Source organism: Episyrphus balteatus, chromosome 2, assembly GCF_945859705.1.
Source record: "Episyrphus balteatus chromosome 2, idEpiBalt1.1, whole genome shotgun sequence".
NCBI lineage: Eukaryota > Metazoa > Arthropoda > Insecta > Diptera > Syrphidae > Episyrphus > Episyrphus balteatus.
Window position 1 is genome coordinate 109,153,907 of NC_079135.1, and position 16,939 is coordinate 109,170,845.

The window sequence follows — 16,939 nt, forward strand, 5'->3', positions numbered from 1 at the left end:
TGTCTTTGTCTACTATGTACTTAAATAGAGTAGAGTGAAAAAAAAAACAAAAAATGTTTTTCAGGCTTTTAAAGCTGGAACAAGTTCTTAGAATCAAAAAAGACTACCTATAATTTTGCATAGACAATGAATGAAATTAAAAAGTAGGTACATTGTGTGTACGTGATAACAGCACGTACGCAAATCAAATATGATTTTATTTTGAACACGTTCGAATTAAGGATGAACAATTTTATAGATTTTGTATTTATTGAGCTGATTTGGAAATGATTTATTTATAGTAAAAGTGTCTACATGATTTTATAAACAAAATTTAAGGTGGGTCATTTTTTTTTGAAATATTAATGTTTTCCATCATAAAATAAGCTGCAAAGTAATACACTTATGGTAATAGTATTTCTCATGATAGCTGGATAATATACACTTGTTGACAGATTTTATTCACATACGTCCATCTTACTAATTAATGTTGAACTTCTAGTCGACATTCCGAGAGGGATTATTCAACAATAATTATGTACAAATAAAGGTCATAAAAGAGCAATAACTAATTAAGATTATTTGAATAAAATACGTCATTATTGTGTAAATAGTACCATTCTTAGGAAAAGTGTTTAAAAAAATTAAGTAGATTTATAATGAACTTCAATTCATTTTTATAAAAGGCTCTTAAAAATATACTTATACCGGGGTGGATTAAGATTGAGCGAATAGTTTTAAAATTCAAATGCACAACTGGATTCTTGATATTATTGTAAAAATTGTTAACAGCTTTTTATGTCAAAATTCATACAAAAATAATCTTAAATTAATGCAAAAATTAAGACAATATTTTAAAAAATTACAACAATATCTTTTGATTTGATTTTGACCTCCAAACGAAGTATGCTATTAATTTTTTTTTTGTATAATAAAGTGTAAATAACTTAGGTTTTTTTTTAAACTCGTTTTTTTTTTATTAATAAATTTTGATTAATAAAAATGTCCAACTTTTTTCTCAAAAAATGATATTCCATTCTTAAAAAATAATAATTAATCGACACATGAAAGCAAAGCACTCATTTCATAAAAATAACAAAAGCATTTTTCAAAAACTCAATTGTTCTTTTTTTTTTGTAAATCCTAAGTGTATTTTGAAAATTGTGCCTTATTTTTAACAGTTTTAAAGAAGGTACAAAAATATGTATTAATGTAGTTTAAAAATAACTTAAAACACATTTAAAATTATAAATTACATAGTTATAACTTAATATTAAATTATGTATTTTAAAAATTTCATGTTTCAAGTTTTTGTTTGAAAAATCAATTTATTCAATTTAATTAAAAAAAAAAATAGAATTTTGTATGAGGTTTGACAAATTTTCCATTTTTAATAGAGAATTTCAATAAAATGTAGGGTAAATAAATTAGGGTTTTATCCAAAATAATATAACAAAAACTCAAATGTATTTCTTTTTTCTCGACTTTACAACAACAGTTCCAAATCTTTGCAAAATAATTTCTTTCTGGAAAAGTTTATTTGTTTGCTCACAGCAATCAATTCGGATTTGATTTGCAAAATGTGCAATAATTTGAAAAAAAAAGTGTTTACAGAAAAGTAACTTTATACATCAGACCTTTTGTTAAACCTGGTAGTTTTGATTTTTGAAAGTTTTTGTATTATTTGGGTTCAATGATAATTTTAAGTTTTCGGACTCGTGTGCAAAAGATGCAAACCAATATCGAAATTTTTCAGTCTTTGTGTTTTTTTTTTTAATTTTTGACAAAAACAATATTTCACGGCTTTAAAACTTATAAAATAATATATAATTGGTGTCTAAAATCGGTAAAGTGTGACTTATGATTTCCAAGAAATTGACAATATTTTGAAATTCGTCCTTGTTGAGTAATTTTTTCAATAAGTACAAGGAGTAAAGGGAGAAGGGATTATGCTTTGAAAAAAGACAATTAATTCCAACTTTGGTTCATGTTGTTTGAATGTTGGCTCTTTTAAATGAAAGATGCACACGGGTGCATTTTATCAAATAACTCAGTGTAAGTCCATTTAACGAAGTTACTATAAAATTTCTCAAAAAGGAAGAGTTATTATTTAACAAACGTATGAAAAGCATTTCAATTTTAGCAGGAGCTTGTAGGGTCGATGCATTTAATAAATGTTCATAAAATAAAAACTCAAACTAATATAAATAAATGTTAAAAAATACAAAAGTTAACATTTTTAAACGTATGTGGTATTTTTTTCCGACGGCAAAACTTACAAAAATGATGCTGTAAGCTTAGATTTTGATTTATAAAACAATTTGTGTACTATTTTTGACAAATAAACTGCAGTAGTGTGACACGAAAATCAAATCTCACGAAGTTAAATTTTTTGTTTTACCTAGCCACCATGCGCAGGATCACTAGTTTTTTTTTTTAATTTGAAACTTTTGCAGTAAATTAAAACGCAGATCCACCGATAGATGTCGCCAAATAATTACCCTCAGTTGATAATAATAGATGGCAATTCAAAACCGGCAATCCTTAAAAGTTATAACAAAAGAATGCTTTATTCTCATTTTATTCGACTGTTTATCTTTTCAAAATAAACATTTTTATGACAGAATGTAGGCATTTGAAATCAACAAACAGAAAATGCAAACATAAATATTTTTAAAAATTTTTGTTTTATGATAACAAAGAAATTTTTATTTCATAACGCAATTCAAGGTTATCGGTTGTTATTATATTGTTTTTGATTAATATCTGCTGAAATTGTTTTAAAAAAAAATAATTTGTTCTTATCAAAAACATTTCATAAAGTATATGAACAGAATAAATTCTTATTTAAGATGTATTTAAATTTGTCTGTGTTTATATAAGTTGCATACATTCAGTTGAAGAATGTTTTGTTTATATTAAATTTCGATTCGCTAAATTAAATCATTTCGGAGTCTAAATCTGTCTTCAAAACAAAATTGGCATCACATTGTTCTAATTTTAATTTTGATTAAAATCTTAAAAACATAATAAATATCATTTTATTCGTTCAATTAATGTTTCAAATCATATACAGTCGATTCCGCGGAACTGTCAATTACAACTACTTTAAAGATTTATTAATGTTTACTATACAAAAACATCAACTCGATTTATGATTCATAAATATTTATTTCAACACATCAAAAAATGTTTATTTAATCGGAATTGACTGTACTTGCATATATTTTTACCAGTAGTTCCCTACTACCTTAAGACAAATTCATAATGTTTGTATTGAAATTCTAGTGTGCTTCAACACTTTGACAACACACGTTATTCATTCTTGATTTCCAAATCCCAAATTAGAAAAATAAATATTACATTTCTCTATAGCTTAACTGAAAGTTTATGTTCAATAGAAAACTATAGTAAATTGTTTAGATCACGTTCCGGATGTTCATTCAAACACATTTGTGGAGTAGAAAACTACTATATACTGTGTAAAATGAATGACTGTTGAATTGTAACAACTATATACGACAGCAACGTCTATATAATGTAGGTATGAAAATGTGATGCCTTTAGGTATACTTACTTGACATTGAGAAGCCGTTGAATTTGTAATTTCTTTTCAATTTGTTCGATGGGAAATTGGGGCACCTCATATGGGGCGGAAATTTCATTTGGTAAAGCATCATCGGCAACCTCATCGGGACGTGTAACTAAAACACCAACATTTGTTAAATCATTATCACTGCCTGAAAATAGAAGAGAAAACGTTAAGGAAATGTTAAAACGAATCGAAATTTAGATACAATATATTTTTGGTTTAAAAAAATCGTGGAATGATTCATTACTAAATTAAATTAAAATAAACACGCATACACCATAGTGAACCAAAGTTATTTGGTTTCGTCAAATTGAGATACTACTACACTATTAAACTCTTATCTAGGATTATTTGAAGAGAGACCACCAAATAATTTGTCTTACCCGACTACAACAAGCCAAAAAGAGGGTCATGTGTTTCTTCGGTACATATGTATGTTAGGGTGGGTCAAAAAAATCGAATACCTTTTTTTTGGAAAAATCGATTGCTAGACACCTCTAGAACATACTTACCAAATATGAGCTCTTTTTCCAGTTTTCATTTTTAAAACAATCTCAACAAAGAAAAAATAATTTTTTTATTAAACGACTTTTCGCAAATTTCTTTACATGTTTTTGTATGAAATTGAACGCTCCACAAAAAAGATCTTATATACACTTTTTTCGTTTATCTAAGCTTTTAAATCAAAGGGACATGGCATATTCTTAAAGGAAACAGATTATTTTACAAGAAAGGTGTTGTATAATTTTTAAATACAAAATTGATTTAAATTAATTAAAACTTTTTCTGAGCTCTATCTACTTGTTCTTTTCTAAGCCACAATAGCTTATAAAAAGTTTTAAATTCATTTGAATTAATTTTGTATTTAAAGATTTATTTTTTTTATTCAATTAGTTTGTTTTTTTATTTTAAATTACTTTCAGTAGTCTTTTTATGAAAAAACTGGGCTTAATAAAATGATACTGAGTATCGATAGTTAAATTTTAGAAGTAAAAATTGTTCGTTTTTTGGTGTTTTCTTTTTTTTTATTTATCTATTTTCTTGTAGTGTATTTGTTGTAGTGTTGTGTATTTTGTTGTAGTGTTGTGGTCAATAAAAGATTTTTTATTTAAATTTAAATACTGTCTATATCATAATCAGAGTTAAAAGCTCTACAAAACGTGATAGGTTTCTGCTCGAGCATTTTTTATTGTTACACAGCGTAATTATAAAATTTAATGATAAAAAAGTACTCATACGTCATAGTGTACCATAGTTAAATTTAATTTTATTGAAGTAGAAGATCCCTATCCTCATCGTTATACCGAGTTATATTTACATAAAAGTAGTATTTCTCTAAAGAAAGTTTGCATATGGGTTGTCTGGCGGCATCTTGTCAAGGCATAGAGCTGCCCAGCTTTAAAGTTAATTTCTTGAGTTTTTTTTTCGACAACGCCATCGCCACCCTGCTTATATGGTAAGCCAGAGACAATTAAATTTAAAAATTTATATACTCGGGGGTCGAATTACGGCACACGATTACGATCATACGTTAACGTTTTGACTATTGTCTCTATTTAATTAGGTATTAGATAAAAATATAGGGACACATAGCAACCATTCGTTAACGAACGTTTGCCGTAATTCGACCCCAGGATTATTAGAAATTTCATATTTTAGTAGGGTTAACTGAAATGAATTTAAAAAAAGGTCAAAAAGCTATTTCCTTAACAAAAAGTGATTGAAAAAACATTATATTTAAAAATATTTTTCTCGTGACGTCAATTTGGGAAACCGACGAAATTACGAATACCAGAGTTACGGGCGACAGAGTTACGAGCGTCAAAGTTACGCGAAAACGAAGTTACGAAAAACTAGAGTTACGAATCCTAAAGTTATTTTAAGCTATGACATGTGATTTTTGGGTTGGCAACAATTGCGAGGAACGATATGGAATTATGGAAATACAAACAAGAGATTAACTTTTTACTCATTGGTCAGAACTAAATGAGTGTTATTTAATCTTGTCAAATTTTGATTGGATAGGTATAGATATACATATATGGTTTTGTTTTTGTGAGAAGATCGCAAAAACGTTGAAATAGAAAAAAAAAACATAAGTTTAATTATGTAAGTTTGGGGGACATAATTGAAATTAACTTCTTATTTGTTCAACTAATATTGCACCTACGTATTTTTGTTTTCTATTAATTAATATAATTATTCGCAGGTGGCCATGGCACAGAGGAATGAGTAGATGACTTCAGAGCCAGACATCGTGGGTTCGAACCCAACGGTCGACTCAGAAGTTTGTTCTAAATCGCCAGCTTAACTGAAGCCACCTGTGCGATAACATGAGACAATTGTCAACGATGTCTCCCCCTCTGTGCCACGTAGTTATGTGTTATATGTGTTTCTGTTGTTCTTTCTTTCTTTGTCTTTCTCTTTGTTGTATTAATGTCTTGTGCTGTATCAGCAAAATGGACTAAGTTTCCGAAGCTGTAGTGTGTGTCTAGTCCGTAGATTTATCTTCGGATTAGATTAATATGTAATGTAATGTATAATTATTCATAGCGTATTTTGTAATACCCACTTTATATGTATATCTACACCTATTCAATCAAAATTTTACAAGATTAAATAACACCCATTTTCGCTTAACTCATTTAGTTCTGACCAATGAGAAAAATGTTAATCTCTTGTTTGTATTTCCATAATTCCATATCGTTCCTCGCAATTGTTGCCAACCCAAAAATCACATGTCATAGCTTGACATAACTTTAGAATTCGTAACTCTAGTTTTTCGTAACTTCGGTTTCGCGTAACTTTGACGGCCGTAACTCTGTCGCGCGTAACTTTGTTATTCGTAACTCCGTTACCATTTCCGTCAATTTCCAACCAATTTTTATATTTTTTATAAAAATTGGTCATTTGACTAAAACTTTAGCTGAGGGAAAATTTTTGCTATACTAAATAAATAAAATGTTAAAAAAATTATTGATGGATTAAAATATGTAAGTAAACAAAATTTTTTTAATGGTTTACTTATTTTGAAGTTGGTTATTATTTATAAAATATATTATAAATTTTTGTTACACAATTAACGTAATGTATTTTAAGGTGAACATTTTTTTTTTTTTTTTTCATTGCTGCTCAATTATAAAATACTTTCTAACAAAATTCAAATGTAATAAATCTTTAATAATATAATTAATTAGATTCGGTCTATCAAGAATACAAATTATATCCAAACATATTTTAACATGTCTACAATTTGCAAATTTATGATCAAAATATGTATATAAATCATACATAGGTAAAAGAAAATGTCTCTTTGAGATCAACAAAGACCAGAAATGTAATTATCGTATAAGGAATTTGACAGAAGAAAACTATAAGACAAAAGATCACGATTATAAATGACCAAATTGTAAAATTGGTTAATTGCCAAAACCAATTCATCTGGTTGGTCCGCACAAGTGTTTTTATAGTCTTTTGTTGGCGCTAATAGACACTCGCCATAAATGTTTCAACAAAAATGTAGTTTTTTTTACTAGTGTAATTGGTGCAAAAACTCAAAAATAAATATCAAGTTCAAGACAATCATTTTTACTTATTTAATATAGCTTGGGAGGCAAAAAATTTTAGATAGAATTTGACGTCGTTATTGTTTATTTTTTTTTTTTTTTCATTGATAAACAAAATCTTTTCGTTAATAAATGGTTTGCATGTGAATTACAAAAACAAAAAAAAAAATTGAAAATATCAAGTGTTTTATTTAAAAAATATAATTTACATCAAACCAGGGTTGTAAAACATAATTTTTTTAATGCATTTGTTCTCCATTACGAATTAGAAAAAATATTTGTTGCATTAAATAAAATTACATTAACAAAAAATTTGCATTATAAAAAATAGTTATTGCCAGTGAAAAATTTAATGCAACTGAAAAACATGCAAATAACATGCAAATAAAAACATTTTGTATTACAATATTTAATGCACATTTTGCATTGATTTTTTTTTTCAATGCAAAAAATTTTTTTTAATGCAATTTTTTTTTTATTTGCAATAAATTTTTTCAATGCTAATATTTATCAGTTGCAATAAATATTTTTTTAATGCAAATTTGTTTAAGTTGCAATAAATATTTTTTTTTAATTTCAAATGCATTTTATTTTTTTTTTTTTCAATTGATATTTTTACAACTCTGCATCAAACTTACTTAAATTTTCTTCAAACTTTGGCGCAGATTTATTCGAATGAGAACTGAGTGGAGTTGAAGGTACAGGTGTATATTGCTCTGCATCTAAAGTTGAAGGCCTTCTGGTGTCTAACGTAATTCGAACACCCCGAGAACTCATTTTAGTTTTAAATTTAAAAAAGCAAAAATGATCTTTTCTATAAAATTTTCAACCAAAAACCTTTTAAATGAATCACTGTTTTTCACTACAAAAAGGTTTTATCTTATAATTTGAAGTTAGTAATTAAAAAATTACGTAATTCACAATTTTTCCACACTTAACGCAAGCTTCTATTATATCAAAACCGCATTTATTTTTAGAAGTTTCACAATTTTTTTTTTATTATTTTGTGATATTCAGATAAAATTTCACTTTTTGACGAATTAAAATTCTATGAAATGAAATATTTTAGTTTTTTAATCTTTAAATCGACAAAAAATATAGTGAATAAAAACCCACAGTGCATTCACGTCGATATGAAACTAAATTAAAGCTCCGCCGATATTATTCTCTCCCTAGAGTAAGTTGTCATGAAAAGAGAACAAAACAACTGTCAGTCTGACAAGATAATACAAACCGAAACCATTTAATGCCATTTGCAATTGTGTTTATCACAAAAAATAAAATAAAAGTCGAATCATATTAACCGTTTCACTTTGCAAACCGCTAATTAAAAGAGCATGAGAGACCCCTCTTCTATAAACAACTTTGAACGGAGTGATTAAGATAAAAAAAAAAAGCAAATACAAATCAAACGTCTATATTCGAGATACGAGTATAATAGAGTTAAGCGATTCTCCTGAAATATTGACAAACAGAAAATAAGCTTTGAATGTATTCTATTCATAGATTTAGTGTTAAATTGTTGATTTTTTGTTTACTATTCGACAATGAATGTAAACAAATACTTATTTCTCAAGTTGATTGAACTAAAATAGGTATATTTGAAAGGTGGACTAGTTTCCCATTAAAGGTTGAGAGCATGATTTTTTTGTTTTGTTTGGGATTGATCAAGACCGTAGTCAAAAAAAGGGGTTAGAGGACTTGCTAAATATACCTTTCGTCATTAATATCTTGCAATTCAGGATCTAAACTAAGTTAATGAAAAAATTGTAAAAAAAAAGTCAAATTTATGTATGCTTGTAAACTTGTCTTCTTGCAAAAATTGTAAATATCTAAATTTTGAAGGGATCTGGATCTATTTTTGATTCTTTAAGTAGTTTGACTCAAATAAACAAAAAACACTAGACAAATTCTTAATTTAATACATTTGTATGTTAAAGAAATTTAAGAAATGATTTAATTGAAAGCTAATTCTATTTAGTCAACAACCTTCCTTTCTGAAATAACCTAAAAATAAGACTCTATGGACCAAACAAAAAAAACTTTGCACTTAAACAGGGTAAGGTAATAATATTAATTTCTTATAAAAAATTTTAATATTTTTTTAATTGCAACTGGAACTTATATTAAAAAGCTAGAACAAAATACAAACAAGCTGGTCACTGTGACGTATACGCATTTTTTTTCGCTACAATTCCTTTAAATTACCCTTATTTTAAGATGGCGGGAAACTTTATTTTTTTTTAACTTTAACTTGGTATCATTTATTTAATAAAATTTCATTTTTCAAAGTTATAAATAAACACTTGAAAACTGTTTCCGTAAAATTAAAAGAAAGAAGTATTTAAAGGTAACGTAAATTTCATTGAAATAAGATTAGTCATTTTGCAAGAAGAATGGTTAAAATAAAAAAAATACCTGTTTTACGTAATATGTATAGTTAGAAAGAAAGATGAGGGAAAAAAAAAGTAGGCGTCTGATACGGATTTTTTTCCAATACTCTGCGTTTCAAAATATTAATTTTTGAAAAACACCTTGTTTTTTTAGGGGTATTTTTGGATAGTTTTTGATTTTTAGCTGTTTTTTGAGCATTCAAAAAATCTCAAACTTATAGGACATGTAGGTTTTTGCCTTATGCATACAAGTGGAATCGTTGAGTGAGTTTTGACTTAATAACAGAAAAAACAAGTTTTTAAAAAATACGTTTTTTTACCGTTTTTAACCTATTTTCATCGTTTTTTATTTTTATCTTTTTTTTTTATAGATACAGGAATAAAGTATATGGAGTAATGATATACCATGACCACGACTATATGTGTGCGAGGTTTCAATCATTTTCGTAAACAGAATTTTGACATAACGGTAAAATAAAATTTTAGAATTCAACAGGTTATAACTTTTGAAATTTTATTATTATTTATTTATTATTATTTTTATTTTTTGCAAAAAAAAAACGGTTTAGCTAAAATATAGACATTTTTCTTTAAAAAAAAAGAACATTTGAAATAGTTTATCAAAATTGCTTTAGTCGTTAAGAAAATTAAACTTTTCAAAGCTTGGTACTTGTACGGAAGGTCGTTATCAAATCTCAAAAAGTCTACAAAAAACCAAATTATATTCAAACATTTATTAAAATTCACATGTTCTTAAGCCAAATGTTTCTTTATATCGTTAATAAGTTCTAGATGTTATTTTTCTAGAATACAATTTTTTACTTCAAATTAATTGGATATTAACGAAACTAGAATTTTTGCAATGCCTAAACTAAAGTGTATTTTGCCGTTAAATTTAGATTTTGGGGGTGTATTGTATAAAATATGTGCAGTCATTCAAGTCTGCAAAACATTAATGTCTACAAAACTACTTGAAAAAACGAATTCAAGCTGCAATAGTTTGATCCATTGATAGTTAACTGTGGGGTGTTACAATTGTCTGTTTTGGGACCGCTTTTTCTTTTCTCAATATTCATCAATGATATTGCGGATATTATTGAAGATTGCATGTATGCAGAATGCAGATGATGTTTTATCTACTAAATTTGATGCTGAGAATGAGCTTAGCTTAGCTTATGCCTTTAAAGACCGTTGCTATGATTTGCTTCAAACATTAGATCCATTCTTCGGATTTCTTCCCAATCGTTCTCATCGAAATAATAATTCCCTTCTTACATAAAGCTACCTTCATTTAAATACACAAAAGTGGTTCTAACAATTGGGTTAAAACTATATTTTTAGTAGTTCCAAAATTATCAAGAAACTATTCCGGGTATTATAATTTCATAAAGCAAACAAAAAAGTAATTTTGAGGAAAACAAAAACAGGAATTAAAATTAAGATTTTGATTCACAAAAATGTTGCTATACATAATGTCCCATTCACGTCACAGATCGAAACCTAAAATAACTTTTTGATTTTATTTGTAGTATCAGTTTAATTTAAAATGAAATCACGAAGATCGTATCTATACGCAATACTCGTAAATTCAAAAATTTATTAAAATAATAAAAATAACACAACCTCAAAAACACTTTTCTTATAAACATCAAAGAAAACCAATTTTTCTATAGCAAATAAACAAGGAAAAATTATTCGCACAACCATGCGAAGGTAAACCAAACATTTGCACATCTCCGAAGAATCCTTTGAACAAATTTAATAATTTTCAAAGCCGTCATCTATAGAAACTGTCAATATTCTGTTCAATCGTTTTTGAATAATTTATCAAATAAACAAATAGAACGAAAAAAAAAAAACACTTTGGCATTTATTCAAAATCTATTTACAGAGAAAAAAAAGTTATAATTTAAATGGCTTTTCATTTTTGCATTTGCAAGTGCAGCAATTAATTTTATAAATGACAACAATAATGAGAATTATTGTCGCCTTATATTTGTATTCCTCTCAATTTGCAAAATTAACGCGTTGCTGCGAAACTGACATTAATTGCATAATCCACCAATAGACTATATAGGAGGAAAAGGGCATTAAGGGTACATTTATTATTCATGACGTTGTTTGAAATTATTGTATTCACAGAAGTCGGTAATTTGAATGCACTGTTGTTTATTTTTATATAAATATTTGTCGGATATGTAAAATAAATATCAATTTATTTATGTTTTCACTTTTTTTTTATTTATTGCTCGATAGAAGGAATAAAATTATTGTGTTCGTCAGCGGACTTTACCGATCGTATATTCGATAAAAACTGACAAAGACAACAAATTTCGGCAAGAGAACAATCGATTGAGAGAGAACAAAAACAACAACAACAACATCGAAATAATATAAAAACAAATTCGAGTGCATTATTAGCGTGTTGTTAGGGAATTTTTTTTGAACATGTCGCCATGTAGGAGACAGATGCACAGTATAATAATAGGAGAGTAGAAATAGAATTAAGGCTCCTATAGACTTGTGATAGAAAAACTTATTATTATAGAAGAAAAATTAGCGTAAATGCTAAAAATTTAAATTTTTATCTAAAAAATACATTTAATTAAAACAACGAAGAAAAAAATAGTGAAAATTATTTTTATTTTAATTAAAACATTTCCTTGGAAACAGTAATGATACTCTTACCATTTTTTCTATGTTATTACTTATCTTATTTTATTTTTTTTTTTAAATTTTGTATTCATATTTTTATTGAAAACTAGCTGACCCGGCGGACTTCGTTCCGCATTTTCTAGTATTTATTTCCAATTTTTGGCTTTGTAATGTGTTAACCTTTTCCAATATAAAAAAAATCGGGCCACAACTTGATATATGGACCACAAACATTAAATCGTATAAAGTATTAAAAAAAGCAAACCATTTATTTGACAGCTATTATAATTTTAATTGGAATGTGTACGAAGTTTCATTAATAGTATTATTAAGGTATAACAACATAAATTTTCAGCGGAAAGCAAAATGGTGCTATGTCCTTAACAGATCCTATGGAGTTACAATAATTTTGCCTTCCAGGCGATATGTATGTTGTATGCTTCTATGTGTCTCGAACTTCTTTCAATAACTTGCTATTAAAATTTGAAAAAGATTCCTTCTTAATTCTATGCATACGTCTAAATATAAAAATTTTATCTTAAAAAGATTAAATCATTTTATATTAATGCGGAAATTGTATTAATAAATTGGTAGTTGAAACAGCTTAAACAAATTTTAAGTTTCAGTTTATCATACCAATTTTCAACTGTGAGATAGCTTAGTGGTAAACAATTTTAATTGAGGAAATAACATTTTAAAGAATGAAATCATGTTTGTTTTTATTAGCCTTGAACATGAGCTCTTTGAACCCCAAATATTGAATTTGCTCATAACTTGACAGCAGCACCACGTAACAGGTCCAACTATAAAACAAAACCTGCCTCGAATGAACCTTATCAAACGCAAAAAATTTCATAAAAGTCTATACAGCCGTTCGAACTCCAAATGTAGAATATTTGCCTATAATTTGACAACAGCGCCACCTACCGCATACAATTATAATTTACAAAACATGGATGGACCTTATCACATTAACGAACTTTCACAAAAATCTGTCAAGTCTTTCGAACTCCAAATATGAAATTTGTCTATACATACTTCGGCAACAGCGCCACCTACCGGGTCCAATTTATGAAACAAAACATGTTTCGAATGAATTTTATCAGACACAAAAAATTTCACAAAAATCTGTCCAGTCGTTCGTTCAAAATATGCAATTTTCCTAAAACTTGATAACAGTGCCAACTACTGGGTCCAATCATGAAACAAAACTTGTCTCGAATGAACCTTGTCATAACACAAAATTTCACAAAAATCTGTCCAGTCATTCGACCCCAGACCCCACCTATGGAATTTGCCTATAACTTGAAAACAGCGCCACCTACCTTATCAAATTATAAAACAAAACCTGTAACGGATAGACCTTATCACTTGACAGCCTATAACTTGACAACAGCGCCACCTACCGGGTCCAATTATAAAACAAAACCTGTTTCGGATGGACCTTTTCACATACATTTCACACAAAATTTCTGAAAAATCTGTCGTTCAGGAGTAGGGTCACAAACAAACGCACAGGAGAAATATATACAATAGATACAAACCAAAACTTTGATTGATATACACATACTTTTGTTGATCGTTTATCTTCGGCACATTGGTTTGCACAAATATTTTCAATTCATTCAACGTTATTGTATTGCCTTTCGCGTAGTATTTCTGATCAAGAACATCTTGGTCTGCACGATTTGGAACAACCAATCCTAACTGTGCCAATGCTTTGCTCGCAATAATCAAACACGTGTCCTCAATGAAGATCGAAGATTGAATATACATTTTATTTGTGCAGTCCATATGTGGATTTAATGTCACAAGACGAATAATATTATTTGTTTCACTCAAAAACAGGCTTTTTTTAATTATTTTGAAAGCCTTACAAATTAAGCTTAGTAAAAATTTTTAAAAAGCGAGAGTGTTTTTTTACTCGTACAAATTGACAGCTATGTAAAGATGCGAGAAAAGGTATTATTTTTTTTTGATACAAACCATCTACATATTAATACCTTTCAAACAAAAAAAAAATTACCAAAATCGGACCAGCCAAACGCGAGTTTATCGGCCACACACACTAAACGAACTCATTTTTATATATAAGATTTTATTATAATGTGATTCTGATCTGACATTTTTTTTTTTTTTTTTGAAAAAAAATATACCAAAAAACAATTGCCATGCATACGTATATGAAATTGTAGTAAGAATAAAAATATTTGGGGAACCCAATTTAAAAGGCTTGAATTTTAAAACCTTGTGTTTTTTTACTCGTACAAATTGACAGCTATGTAAAGATGCGAGAAAAGGTATTATTTTTTTTTGATACAAACCATCTACATATTAATACCTTTCAAACAAAAAAAAAAATTACCAAAATCGGACCAGCCAAACGCGAGTTTATCGGCCACACACACTAAACGAACTCATTTTTATATATATATGATTTTATTATAATGTGATTCTGATCTGACATTTTTTTTTTTTTTTGAAAAAAAATATACCAAAAAACAATTGCCATGCATACGTATATGAAATTGTAATAAGAATAAAGATATTTGGGGAACCCAATTTAAAGGGCTTGAATTTTAAAACCTTGTACTTTTATGTGTCAATTGTATTAGGTAAGTCCCTCAACTTAGCTTTTATATTACAAAATTGAATTTAGTAAACAAAAATAATAATTTAAAAAATTGTACCTATACAAATTTGGAGCCGAACACAATTTCTTAATTAGCTGGCAGGAAGTCACTTTGTGATAAAAGCATAAAAGGAAAAAGCATTGCTCTGAATTTTTGATACTTTGTACTTGAGTCCTATTGATGAGAATTGATTTTGAGCTCAAGGTCCGGAAATGGACAGTTTTCCCGATATAAAAGACAGAAAGTTTCAGAAATGGTATAATTTTCATGAATCAATGGAAAAAAATGCTCAAAAAGAGGTCTGATTATGTTCCTATCATGTTTTTAGGATCGCTGAATCGAAATTCATGTCAAGGACATTTGAAGGTCGAATTAGTTAACCCTTTGTTTCCCGGAACAATTTTTTTCTCAAAAAAATTAAAAAAACGTTGAAAAAACTTTAAATATTTCTTGAATATCGCGCCAGAAAAAAATATATCCATTGCACTAGTAAATATCATTATATTAGTAAACTTCTGAGCTAGGTAATTGCTGATATATTTAATTGGGATAAAAAGTAAAAAAAAAGGTTAAAAGGTGGTTTCTTATTGTAACCACCGGAAAACAAAGGGTTAAATGATGATAATGAAAATGATGATTCGGAATGCATTTTCATTCTCGGCGGAATGCCTACTTCAGCTAAAAAACACTGGGATAATTTTGTATTAAAAAATGCCCCAGGTATAGCTATAACTCGGGTTTGCATCTCCAGAATTTTTTTACTGTTAAGATTATTTTCTCAAAAATAGCTAGCTCTAAAGATTTTGATTAAAAAAATTTGTGTTCTGTACCTACCGTCTGATTTTCTCGATTTCAATGAAGTTTATTTAACACGAAAGCAAAAATATCAATTTTGGATAAAAAAAATAAACATTTTTTCCCAAATTTTTCAAAAAACAGGTTTCTACAAATTTTCAATAAAAAATATTCCAAAAATTCTTTTAATACATGAAGTCAACAACTAACATAACTACATAATTTATTTGGAGATTAAAATCATTAAAAAAAGTTTTTTCGTAATTTAAATTTCTTTTAAAATTAATGATAAAACTAAATTAAAATTTTTAGTCTTTTATGGATGCTACAAAATGGTAAGAAAATATTAAGATAAATGCAAATACGTGCGACCAGTCGTGCCTTTTATTATTTCTACTTTGATGTGTATCTAATTCCAGATTTCTAAGGGTTTTAATCGAAAACCATTTTTGGTATTTTTTTCACGTGTTCCTTTGCTCCTAAGAAAAGTCAAATGTCTTTTGGTTCCCTAAACCGTGATCACTTCGCCAAAAACTCGTTCTGAAATCACCGTATTCCACAGGCTTAGCACCATAAACCCGTTTTGAGTCGATCGATCGATAGAGAAAATTTATTCAAACAGAATAGAAGAAAGAATTGAAAGGTCTTCTAGAACAGGACTTTTCAAACTGTTTTGAGATTAAGTTCTGAATTATGTCAAGAAGTCGTTGTCTACTGCTTTATTTCAACAAACTCAAAGCCATAAACAAAAAATACCAAGACTGGAAACTCGGCGGTCAACTGACGTTTGCCTACAAGCTGCGAGGTGTGGCGAATGTCGTGAACCTATCGTTGTGTTCGTGTCCGATGTGTGGGGAATGTCGTGAATCTATAAATGTGTGCGTGTTAACGTCATTTACCAACGTGGTGGCTTTCACATATATTCACAGACAGCACTGTACACAAAAGGGTTTTGGGGGGAAAGACGTACGAAAGTTTCCAGTCTTGGTATTTTTTGTTTATGCTCAAAGCTTTCAATTACTTTTGAAGACGTGTTCTTTATATTGTGTGCTAAATACAAAAATACAGTCTACAGTAACCTTTATAGCAAACAATTTTTCGGCTTTTCTAAAAATATTTATAAGCCAAACAAAAAAAAAAAAAACAAAACCTCTATTCTCACGAAAGCAAAACAACGACAGTGAAGAGCGTTAATTTTGTTTATATGAAAACAAAAATTGGCAAACAATAATATTCCTTGGAAACGCAAGTTCTTCAAGAAAAAAACAAAGAAACAAAATATAAGACAGAAGAATTGTTGCCTTGCCAAACAATTTAAGCAAGTTC

At 28.1% G+C, this 16,939-nt stretch overlaps 1 protein-coding gene across 4 annotated transcripts in view; it reads right to left on the reverse strand.

Annotated features, from left to right (window-relative positions):
* Positions 1–16,939, reverse strand: part of LOC129908329 (AMP deaminase 2) — a 46,112-nt gene that overhangs the window by 19,452 nt on the left and 9,721 nt on the right. The window contains exons 1-2 of one of the 4 annotated variants that reach the window (XM_055984743.1): positions 7,776–8,162; positions 3,557–3,719 (exon numbers count right to left, since the gene is read on the reverse strand). In XM_055984743.1, coding sequence (XP_055840718.1) covers positions 3,557–3,719; positions 7,776–7,914 — 302 coding nt within the window. In that variant the 5' untranslated portion in view covers positions 7,915–8,162. Of the gene's footprint in view, positions 1–3,556; positions 3,720–7,775; positions 8,163–16,939 lie in introns of those variants that run through there. The other 3 variants (XM_055984745.1, XM_055984746.1, XM_055984744.1) reach the window with 3 other exon arrangements.